At 38.4% G+C, this 12,975-nt stretch overlaps 1 protein-coding gene across 1 annotated transcript in view; it reads right to left on the minus strand.

The window, feature by feature from the left end:
* Positions 1-1,391: 1,391 nt before the first annotated feature.
* The window catches only part of tmem170b (transmembrane protein 170B), a 57,089-nt gene continuing 45,505 nt past the window's right edge, over positions 1,392-12,975 (minus strand). Inside the window, exon 3 of the mRNA XM_072560782.1 lies at positions 1,392-3,029. Within this exon, the coding sequence (XP_072416883.1) occupies positions 2,899-3,029 (131 nt within the window). The 3' untranslated portion in view covers positions 1,392-2,898. The remainder of the gene's footprint in view (positions 3,030-12,975) is intronic.

Genomic DNA, 12,975 nt, shown 5'->3' on the forward strand with positions numbered 1-12,975 from the left:
TTTGGCTCATTTTAAAAAAAAATTCATTCATTCATTGGTTGTTGGAGTCACTGGCCAAAAGGCAGTTACTAGTCATCCACATTGCCCAGACCATGAAATACTGGGTTTCTTTCTCGAAAGGACATTAGTGAATTAGATGAGTTTTCCTGACAATTGACAGTGCGTTCCTGGTCATCATTAGGCTTTTAATTCCAGATATGTACTAAATTGAAATTCCACCATCAGTACCACCACCAAGGCTATCATTAAAGTCTTTATACTGCAAGCAGGTAACCAGAACAAAAACTATATTGACGGTAGTGACTTGGAAGTAGGTACAATTCTACGTGGATCTGAAGGGCTCTCATTTTATCTAATGATTTAACAGCTGTAGCAGAAGGTTAGGAGCACACATGGAATTTCAGAGGCTTAAATACTTTACAATCTGTCTGCAGCTTTTGGCAAACTGTAGATCTTCATTCCTCATAGAATGAGTCAAACAGAACATGTATGATGAGATGGAACTTTCTGAAACATGATTGTATAGATCAAAATTATGGGCATCAACTGGATAGATTTAGGGTGTATTTTGCAATCAGGCAATGATTCTTTTATCCATCCCAGTCCTTTCTCCTGAAAACATACTTCTAAACTTGCATAGTTTACTAAAACAAACCACTTAAGGAAATGGCCTTTGACAGACTTAAACAAATACCCTCTGGCTTTCAGATATTCCTTTGTTTTTCAGTCCTCTACTCATATTTTGCTTATAGTTTGCCATTTTGAGATTCAACGAAGGGAAGTTTTGTTTACTAAGTTGATCCAAAAGCTACAAAATGTTCCACGTTAACAAAGCACTTGCATTACACTCCACCCATGTATATTCAAAAATTATATATTTCTGATATTACACCAACACAGTTGAAAGCTATAAATATTTTTAAAAAGGCAAACTATTTCTTTGTGATTGCATCCCTCAGAATGGTATATGGAGGATGGCTTGCAGAAAAAAAAAAGTTTCATTTTTTGATAAACTACTTTAGAATAGTTTATACACCAGCTACATGTGAACATAGTCTACAGTCTCTGTGGGAGTTAAACAAGATTTAAAAAGGGATAGTTACCAGATTATCACAAGTCATCAGATAAATTTTAAACTTGTCCATTGAATGCATTTCTTCAAATCGCGATAGACATGGAGCCCTTTTGGAGGCCTTTAGAAATTAGTACAGTGTATATTAGGGACACATGATTTTTAAAAAAAATATTAAAATGAACCAAGCCTGAAGTCTTGATGCCCATGAGTATATTTAGTTAATAAAGCAAAATCAAAAATAAGTCTGGAGCCAAACTTGGATCTTAAAGTTTCCAGAACCATAGCCTCCAGCAATGTAAATGTTTACGTTTCAAAATGATTCACAAAGAAATTTACTCAAGGTAAACAAAAACAGTGACAAATTAGCAGCAGAATGGGCAACACCCCAACACCTGGTTTACAAATCTTTGGTTACAGTCCCAGTTTCAATGTTACAAATAAATCAAAACGATCAATGCATTCAATATACAGTAATGCCCATCTCTCATACCATCAAACATAACATTTTAATCAGTTCTACAGCTACCTCTATAACAGCAGTGTCTGAGCATTTTTAGCCACATAATTTACTACAGTAATGTAAATCCAAAAGAATGTGCGCAACAGACATGCTTCAAGTATACCATGGTGTTCAACATCAAGGTTTGCAACTTCCACCTTCTAATCAAGCGCGAGTATTCCCAGCTGTAACAGGTGAGAGGAGTTAGAGGAGCATGCAAATCAAAAACTTGAATGGAGTTGTTGGGAAGGCAAGCCGTGTAAACTACTGCACAGCAACTCAGATCTGCCTAGAAAACTGACCCTGTAAACCACTGTGCATCCATTTGAACCACACAAAAAAACTCCACACAGCATAGGGAGGTTGGGTGAAAGAAGTGGAAATGATAGATATGTACGAATTTCACAGGATTACTCAGAAATACTCAACCATAAATTTTCCTGTGCATATTAAGAAGTGTAAACTGAGTGAACAATGGTTCATTTTTTTGCTGCTGGCATGCACACTGCTAAAAGCTAGCTTGTGCACAATCATATTGGCTAAAAAGGTGACATGCACAAGCAGCAATACTAAGTTTCAGTCGAATGAATAGTTTACTGGTATTAGGATTACTTTCCAAAAAATTAATAGTTGAATAGTCTGCACTGTTTGAGGAAGCCGCAGTGATGAACAAAAGCAAGATTGGTCATTACAAAACGTTAAAATGGCAATACGCTAATGCTCATCACTAATGGCGGTATTTAAACCTCATCATCTGATAGGGCTTTTCTATCATTACAACACAAATACAAACACAATATCCTCAGGTTTGTGGGAGAAAAGGATGAACAAGAAACACCATGTCTAATTCTTATAATAATCTTACTTATGTACAGTAGTAAACATCTCCCCAGAGCCCACTTTTTACCTGGATATCATAGTTCACATTTTCAAATTAATGTTTAAAAACTTCCAAGTTTGGCACATGTAATACTGACACTCTCCCTGCAGTTTATCTTGGAGTGCATTTACAGTTGTGTGCATCTGCCACCATTAACAATTAATGGTAACTGTAGAAAATGTTTTGCTTGTGAGCCTTCACTGATCGCATAATCATCTTCATGCCCTCCTTTCTGGGGAAAAAAAAGCACGTGTGGCGCCATACTACAGAGATCCAAACAGCTTTCCCCTACTGGCCTGGAGATCACAACGGCTGGATATTCCATACAACTTCATGACCTTACAGGTTGGCATTCAATTCTGGTGTCTTCAGCTGGTTTTTTCCTCAAACATTCCCCACATTGAGAGCTCCAACAGTACTGCTTAGCTTAAATGAAATCTGCCCTCATAGTGTGGCTAGAATCCTCGAGAATGAGATGACAACTGTGAGAACTGTCTGTCCAGCACCAAATACCAGAGCCTCAAGTGGAGCCATCGTTTTGCCTGCTACCCTGTATACACCAGCCACTGCTGCACCTATACAAAATTTAAAAAAAAAGAACAATTACTTCACAAGAAGCAAATCATTAACATTTAAAAAATGAATAGATAATGGTGAGCGAAACAAAGCATTTCGGGTAACAGAAAACTCAAGTATCCGTAAGAATAAAACCAGGATTTGCCATCAATATGACAATCAGGCTGGACTTAAATAGGATACAACACCAGGACCAGGTGTGATGGATCCAACAACATGAAAAGGTTAAAGATGGAAATCGTAGAAGCACTAGCTAAAATCTTCTAATTCTCTTTTGAACAGGGATGTCACCGGAGGATTGGAGATCTCAAAAAGAACATGCAAAGAAAATCTCCACAATTGAAGACTAAAGCTCTCTAAGCTGTTTCCCCCCAGTGAGTGTCACTTTGGACACGTATAAATTAAGAAACGAGCACAGATTTGGTAAAGGCATTAAATAAAACAAAGTATTAGAAAAACTCAGCAAGTCTGGCAAGTTCTTGGTAGAAAGCAAAATGATTTAATATTGAATTCAATGACTCCTCAACACCTTACAAAACACTAAGAGGTAAAATAGAAAACAATGAAGATGAATAAACGGAAAAAAAAAAAGTGTGAAATAGAAATCCTGTCAGAGAGAAGAGTAGAACCTCTTCAATGGATCTACCTGCAAAAGAAGTGGCAGTGAATTAAATACTCAAGAACAAAATAGCAGATGCTAGCTTTAATGAAAGAAAAAGTATTGAAGAACCTCTTTCTCTCTCTCCACAGATATTGAGTTTTCATTGAATCCATTGATTATTCAACACTTCAAATACCAGGAGGGCAATAGAAATAAGAACTCTTGAAAAAGGAAAATTGCATTTAATTAACTTCATTAACTCTCAGATGAATTAGCAGAGATGGTAGTTGAGGGTAAAAATATATTGAAGTGGTGTTTATGAACTTCCAAAAGGCATTGGTTAAGTGCTATACAGGAGCACTCCCAGTAACTTTCTAGTTTTTAAGTGACAAAATAAAGCACCAAACAGAAAAATATGGATCAAAGATGATCAACTTGGATTGGTTTAGAAAAGATTCTATTTGACTTAAACTGATTTTTTTTAAAAATTGCCTACATGTGGAATTGAGGACAGTAACACGTTGATCCAATATATTTGGATTTTAGCACGTTTTTGACAAAAACAGACAGACCAGAAAAGCAAAAGCTCATGGGAAGTCAGAAACTTGCATATATAATTGGCTCAGTGCAGGAAGCAAAAAAAAGATAATAATCAAAAGAGTCCTTTGGGACTGACATGTTGTTACTGGTACAATTCCACAGTGCTCAGGATCAAGCCCTCATGACAATGAACAGAGAAATCAGTGTGCAGGCCCACAGATCCCCGAAGGCAGCACAACAGACACAGAAGACTTTTCTAAAAAAAATCAAATCATTCATAGTGAATTAACTGGGCCAGAGAGCAATTAAGAGCCAAGTCTGGAGTCCCACGTAGGCCAGACCAGGTAAAAACAGATTTCCTTCCCTGAAGGACATTAATGAACTAGATGTGCTTTTACAACAACTGACAGTTGTTTCATGGTTTTCATTAGATTCTTAATGGCATACTTTCTTTTAAAATTGGATTCAAATTCCATGATGCCTTGACAGGATTTAAACCCAGGTCCCCAAAAGGATTACCTGGGTCTCTGGATGAATATAGTCAATAAAATGCAAGAGCAGGGAGCATACATTAAAACTACATAAAAACACAGTACTCCTCCTGCTAACTGTATTTCAACAGAGAGTTGGTGCCATCAACTCAAACTGGTGCCCATTATTGCCATCTCTTCCTTACCCCTCTATTCTCAGTTTCTCTCACCTCTCTAATCTCCACTCCCCTTGCCATCCCACTTCGTATTTGTAGCTCTGCTTATCCCATGGTAGACAGCACATGCACTTGAATTTCTATGTTATCATTTCACTAATTTTATTTATTGTTCCTATTGATCCAATAAAAAAATCTGATTATAAAAGCATATTTGTTGATTCAATGGCAGGGTTCTCATCTGCAATGGAATATATGATTACCAGCATTTTCATAAAAACAGTGTATGGTTTTAGTTACTGCAATAAGGGTATCCATCTCAACTCCTTTAGCAATCTATGCAAGCCAGAGTAGATGACTTAGTTAAAACACAGTTAATCCTACCTGTCAATTTTCACCCAATCCATGATCGCTACATCTCCAAATCACCAATATTTTGCCAGCAGCCTCATTTGTTTAATAGCGATAAAAATGTACTCATCAAGTACAGTCTTGTGCAACACCTCTAATCACTTTGACCGCAATAAATACTTTACTGGCCTGTAAATAGTATGCTCCCTTTACATTAACTGCCAATCTCATTTTCCTCTTCACTTCGCTCTATTTACTGAACTCATTCTGGTTCTGGTTCTCACTTGCATCATAGACCAAAAAAAAATAGTGAATCTCCCTCATCACGATGCTCTAACTTTGGTTCCCCTTTGTGGGATCTATCCAGTATCAAAAAGATTCTCCTCCATAAAGATCACAGAGTGTTTTGCTTGCCAGACGTTTGTTCCAATTTACACTGGACAGGTTTCTTCTCACCCTATGCAAGTAGTTCTATTCCAATTTAGAAGTTTTACTTTGGAATATTCCTTGCTTCTCTATTTGCATCATAAGGTTTAGACTACAATGATAACTCTTAGTCAAATATTGCCCAACAAACATTTAGTCCATTCGGCCTACCTAATTTCCTGTGGTAGATCTAGGAATGCCTTCTTCCTACAAGGGCCAATAGCATCACAATCAATGAAATTCTCGGGCACACATTTCAGAAATTCCTCTCCCTCTTTTACCTTTATTGTAATTACCCAAATACAGACGGTTAAAATCAGTCTCTCAATAATCAGCATTCTACAGTTCTTGCAAAACTGATCTCCCAGATTTGTTCTCCCTCATTATTGGAGGGTCTATGGAATGCACATATCCTTCTTACCTCTAACCAAATTGATTCTGTCCTTATTTCCTCAAGGGTATCTACTTTGCAACACCAAAGTACATTCAAGCCAATCCACCATTTCTTTTCTAACTGCAATTTCACATTAATCTTCATTTACCATGTGTCTGCCTATCCTTGAAGTCGGTTACTATTCATTGCAATGTAATAAATGAACAATGACAAATTTATGTCATGTGAAAACTTTGAAGTTTTACCAAATCACAATCATATACAATATATACACAAATATGAAGTAGACTGACAAACTAATTGAAGAAAACATTTGTTCTCTTTACGTTAGCAAAGCCTATCATCTTGAAAATCGCCAACGAGTCAGCTCTTAACCTTTTTTGTTTAGAGAAGAACTGTCCTAACGTTTCGGATTTCTCATGATAAGCGAAGCCACTCATTCCTGTTAACATCTGACAATCAACTTTCCTGGAAAAGTGATGTCAGAACTAGTCATAATACTCCAACTGAGATTAACAAAAGTTGTTTATAAATTGGATTGGAGAACAAAGTTCAGAATGCTTAAGGACAATTTACATGAACGAGAGGACACCTTATTGAAACAAATAAGATCCTAAGGAGGCTTCACAGGGTCAATGTAGAGAGGTTACTTCCACTTGTGGGACAGTCTAGACCATTAAAGGCATAACCTCAAAAGTAAGGTGTCACCTAGTTCAGGTGAAGACAAGGAGGATTTATTTTCCTCTCAAGGATAGGGTGCCTGTGGGATTCTTTACCATGGAGGCCCTTCGAGGCTGGGTTGTTATTTATATTCGAGAGATAGATTTCTAATCAGTAAGAAAATCTAGAGCTATAAAAGCATAAAGCAGTAAAGTGGTGTTTAGGATTAACAGATCAGCTATTTGAATTCTCAGATGGTCTGCTCCTCTTCCCATGTCTTATGGATTTATTGTCAACATGGTGGCTGCATTTTTTGTCCGGAATAGAAATCTGGCAGTCCAACTAAGCTCTCCAAAGTAAGCTCAACTACTTCCAAATGCAAGTATCCAAGCATCTGATTGTTAGATATTTGTATCATCGATAGTCACAGGTGAGGTGCCGGAAGACTGGAGGTTGGTAAACGTGGTGCCACTGTTTAAGAAGAGTCATAAGGACAAGCCAGGGAACTATAGACCAGTGAGCCTGACCTCGGTGGTAGGCAAGTTGTTGGAGGTACATCCTGTCCCTCAGGGTTCCACGTATTTGCAAAGACAAGGACTGATTAGGGATAGTCAACATGGCTTTGTGCGTGGGAAATCATGTCTCACTAACTTGATTGAGTTTTTTGAAGAAGTAACAAAGAGGAATGATCAGGGAAGAGCTGTAGATGTGATCTATATGGACTTCAGTAAGGCGTTCGACAAGGTTCCCCATGGCAGACTGATTAGCAAGGTTACATCTTATGGAATACAGGGAGAACTAGCCAATTGGATACAGAGGGTGGCGGTGGAGGGTTGTTTTTCAGACTGGAGGCCTGTGACCAGTGGAGTGCCACAAGGATCGGTGCAGGGTCCTCTACTTTTTATCATTTACATAAATGATTTGGATTCGAGCATAAGAGGTGCAGTTAGTAAGGTTGCAGATGACACCAAAATTGGAGGTGTAGTGGACAGCGAAGAGGGTTACCTCAGATTACAACAGGATCTTGACCAGATGGACAAATGGGCTGAGAAGTTGCAGATGGAGTTTAATTCAGATAAATGCGAGGTGCTGCATTTTGGGAAAGCAAATCTTAGCAGGACCTACACACTTAATGGTAAGGTCCTAGGGAGTGTTGCTGAACAAAGAGACCTTGGAGTTCAGGTTCATAGCTCCTTGAAAGTGGAGTCGCAGGTAGATAGGATAGTGAAGGGGGCGTTTGGTATGCTTTCTTTTATTGGTCAGAGTATTGCATAGAGGAGTTGGGAGGTCATATTCCGGCTGTACAGGACATTAGTTAGACCACTGTTGGAATTGCATGCAATTCTGGTCTCCTTCCTATTGGAAAGATGTTATGAAACTTGAGAGGTTCAGAAAAGATTTACAAGGATATTGCCAGGGTTGGAGGATTTGAGCTATAGGGAGAGGCTGAACAGGCTGGGGCTGTTTTCCTTGGAGCAGAGGCTGAAGGGTGACCTTATAGGGGTTTACAAAATTATGAGGGGCATGAATAGGATAAATAGACAAAGTCTTTTCCCTGGGGTCAGGGAGTCCAGAATTAAAAAGGGCATAGGTTTGGGGTGAGAGGGGAAGGTATAAAAGACACCCAAGGGGCAACTTTTTCACACAGAGGGTGGTAAGGGTATGGAATGAGCTGCCAGAGGAAGTGGTGGAAGCTGGTACAATTGCAACATTTAAGAGGCATTTAGATGGGTATATGTATCGGAAGGGTTTGAAGGGATATAGGCTGGGTGCTGGCAGGTGGGACTAGATTGGGTTGGGATATCTGGTCAGCATGGACGGGTTGGACCGAAGGGTCTGTTTCCATGCTGTACATCTCTATGACTCTACAACTCTAAGCAGACAGTACATTTTAACCAATGACTGAAATATTCGAAGAGTGAAGATGGATTTATGATGGACCTATAGAGGTCTCACAAAAAACCCCAAACAAAAATGTGGAATAGGAAGCCAGAAAAGAAAAAATAAAAGAGAGATAGACATCAACCAGGACAGCACCACATAAACAACAGATGAAACTGAAAGGCAGTGTATGTATAGGAGCTGACGACAGCATTATATTTTGCCTACTGGTTAATGCATTACGCTCAGTGGTACAGGAAGAATGATAATATAAGGCACTTTCCTTTGTTATCATTTAAACAAATGTAAATTCCTGATCAATGCAAGTTCAATGGCACCTCTGGTGTAAATGATGGTGCAATATTTCTATTGATTAATGGCTACTGCCACATGAACAGCTCTCACCTCCTTTAGAATACAATAAAACACACAATGAGTTTCTGCAGGAAAATACTACTTTGTTATCATCCCACATTATGACTAATTGCCAGAACCTATCTGAAGAGCCAAATTCTCTTGAGCAATAGATAATCAAAGCTGAAAGTGTGAACTGAAGATCACATTTGAAAACAGTTCCTATCTTTTCCCTACAGTTTCCTCTTAAATAAAAAAAACCTAACAAATATACATACACACACAGTCTGCACAAGACAGACAATAAAAGGACAGGGTTCCAAAACTGAAAATCTTCCGCAGCATTCCACTCAGAGAATAGTGACCTGTCATTGCAATATAGCCAGTTTGTCTATAACAAGATGGTTGCGTTGTGAAACCAGTGATATTGAAAAGTTGCATTTTAGAAACAACACTTAAAGTGTTGACGCTGCAATCATGTTACAGCCAACACAAGGTTTAAGTGTTCACACCATAGAAACAGCATCCCCATTCATGAATTGCGATACAGCACATACATGTTGACAAAACGTTAGTTATCACAGAACGAGCTGTACTGGAAATTCTAAACCCTTTCTTACAGAGACCACTTTGTTGCCTTCTATTCTGCTGGAGAGGTGTCAATAAAAAAGTCACACAGGGAAAGCAACATTCCTAAGATCAAAAATTCACATTTCAGGACTGGTTTAAATTGTCTGTCTCAATTCCTTTTCATTTCAACATGGGTCCAGTGTAAAGCGATGGTCATTGTTGATTTGATGGTTGATCTTATTTTAAATTATTTGAAAAAAAAAAGCAATTTATTGCAGCTACTGGAGATCTTAAGCAAAATCAGAAGTTGCAGGAAAAATTCAGCAGTTAGGCAGCATCTATGGAAAGAGAAACAGAGTCCAATATGACTCTTCCATAAATTCCAAATTAGTCTGATCAGATATGAAACATCAACTGTTCTTCTCTACACGAAATGCTGCCAGGACTGCTGAGTTTCTGTGGTACTTCTGCTTTTCATTCAATACTGGCTGACTGCTAAGAGTCAAAATATCAATTGTCTCTTGATGCAATAATTGCCAGTAAAATGGCATTAGGGTTAGGATATTTATTTTCTTCTCATTTTATTCAATTTTTAAAAAATGATTGGTGGGATACGGGTGCCACTGGTGATTAAGTATTAATTGTCCATCCGTAATTGCCCTGAAGACATTGACGGTGAGCTGTCTTCAACTGTAGTCCTTGTGGTGTAGGAACTTGCCAGTGAGTGTGTGTGTGTGTGTGTGTGTGGCACAAGTATGCAGTGCCGTGCTCAGTACTACCTGGATGTTACCCTTTTAGGTGCAGAGGAAGCGGTTAGCTCCATGGAATAGCTGACTAGTTTAAATATAAACATCTTTGACTTGGCTTTTTCCAATGTATTCCAGCATAAATACATATCACACAAGTTTCCCTGCAGTTAATCTTCCAAAATTCTTTGTTAATATTACAAGCTCAAACCTCTCATCTACTGTGTAGGACACTATTTCAATAAAAATTACTGCTGTCCGGATATTATGCAGAGCCTGGTTTGTAGGATTTAACAAATCACATCACTTCTGAAGCAGTTTGGAAATTCTTGCTGTGTTGTGTTATGTCACAATGTTATAATGCATTCAAACAGAATGACAGCAATGTCTTATTGTTCCAGCATACACACTGCACCAACACTGCAGCTAGCAAGTGCTGTTTAACTGTACAAGATTTGATTTGCAATTTAAGGTGTACGTTAAGTGGAGGTTACAAGAAGTTATATAGTAGACACTTCACATCAATACACCTTCACTGTACCACAATCAAAATATGTTGACAACTTACGACAGTGGAAATACCCTCATTGACTTCCCAAAGGATGTAGCATTTTAAATCTAAATCATAGGTAAATTATCTGGGGTTAATCATGGTCTTGCTTCAAGATGAGAACATTAATATGGCCCGTTATCTCAAAAAGAGAGTCAAGAGATTTTTTTCTTCTTTTGAGCAATGTGGGGCCACTTTTCAAGTCCCCAACACATCCACGTGCCATCCAAAGCTAGGGCTCCAACATTGTGAAAGCAGATTGTAAAACCACCAGAACAATGCAGGTTTCTTTTTAAAGTGACTTCTATAAAATGATCATATAGTTTTGTCTTTTGGGTGTATAGACTGGAATGAAATTTGGATTGCTATGAAAGGTGAAATAGCAGAAAAGCTCTGCAACACAGAAGAATCACTAGTTGCCCATTTTTGGTCATACAAGAAAATATAGCTTTTGGGAGCAGCCAGAGGGAGGGAGGAGGAGAGGGGTTTAAAAAAAAGGAGAGACAGACAGGACAGGCAACAATAATGAAACAAGAACAGCTGCCTGAAGACAGCCCTCCAATTGTAACAAACTGCCAAAGTGGCAAGCTCAGGGAAGCCATCATCATTCAGAGCCTAAAACTGAATCTCTCTCTGTCCCTTCTCTTATTCTGGATGAACGAGAAAAAACAAACCAAGGAGGGTTAAAAGACTGGATTCAAACAAAACAAAACATCCTAGGTCCATAAGATCAACCATCAAATCAACAATGACCATTGCTTTACCCAGCGCACTCATTGCTTTACCCACGCTGAAATCAAAAAGAATTAAGACAGACAATTTAAACCAGTCCTGAAATGTGAACTTTTGATCTTAGGAATGTTGGCCTCTTTGTAATAATTAATGTAACTTTTTTGTAATAATAAATTACAAGTATCAAACCGAGCTCTTCAGAACATGGCTACAGTAGTTACAGTGTATGGGAAAATATTTGCCTAATGTAGCCTCAGCAAGTAGGATAATAGCAAGACTGTTTAATCAAGGTTACTGGCTGGGATGGAATGCACAGCTGCAATTTCTTACATAGACAAGAACATTTTACACTAAGTAGTGATTTCTCTTGAATTATTTAATCAATCTGTGACAATATTAAAAAGTAGGTTTTTTTTCCAGATCTTCAGATAATCAAAGATATAGTTATATATAGATTCCATAGTAGCTATAGATCTACATATGTATGAAAAATAACCAAAAGAAAGTGATTCAGGCAATAGAAGTGGCCCCTCTTATCATCAAAGACTGAAAACATCACGAGTGTGGGTGAACCAGTCTGTCCATTGATTTTAGATGCAGTACCAAAAAGGCAATTACAGAGGGTCATCTTAGCGCTGCTGACCAATAATGTCAAAGTGAGAACGGGTGCATTCTAAAGATTTTGTGTACCTTATTGGGAAGATAATCTGAAGCTGTAACAAAGTTCTACCTAAATCTACTATAAGACTCAGACTCTCATGGTTAAATAGGAGATCTAAGTGTTGTGAAGCAAATCCTTTCCTTTGTCAATATTTGTTAAAATGTATTACAGTAAACAGAACTCTTTCTGAATTGCTTATGCCCTGAATTGCAGTCAAGCAAATGAGTCTTCTTGGTGGTCTAACTGGAATTTCAGGATTTGGAGCCGCTGGTGTTGGAGTGGAGTGTACAAGTTAAAAATCACAACAGGTTTGTTAGGCATGACCTCCCCCTCACTAAATCCATGCTGACTTGTTTAATCTGACCCTGCACTTCCAAGAATTTAGAAGCCTCATCCTTAAAATGATGGATTCTAGGATTTTACTTACATCCGATGTTAGGCTAATCGGCCTATAACTTTCCATCTTTTGTCTTTATCCTTTCTTGAACAAGGGGGTTACAACACCGATTTCCCAATCATCTGGGACTTTCCCCGACTCCAGCGATTTTTGAAAGATCACGGTCAGTGCCTCCGCTATTTCCTCAGTCACCTCTCTCATAACTCTAGCATGTAGCCCATCAGGGCCAGGAGATTTATCAATTTTTAGACCTTTGTGCTTTCCTAGCACTTCCTCTTTTGTAATGGCTACCATACTCAACTCTGCCCCCTGACCCTCCTTAATTGTTGGGATATTACTCATGTCTTCCAAGTGAAGACTGACACAAAGCACTTATGTTCTTCAGCTATTTCCTTGTCTCCCAGCACTAGCCTTCCTGCATCAATTTGGAGTGGCC

The sequence above is a fragment of the Chiloscyllium punctatum genome, chromosome 41 (genome assembly GCF_047496795.1).
Source record: "Chiloscyllium punctatum isolate Juve2018m chromosome 41, sChiPun1.3, whole genome shotgun sequence".
In the NCBI taxonomy this organism is placed as follows: domain Eukaryota; kingdom Metazoa; phylum Chordata; class Chondrichthyes; order Orectolobiformes; family Hemiscylliidae; genus Chiloscyllium; species Chiloscyllium punctatum.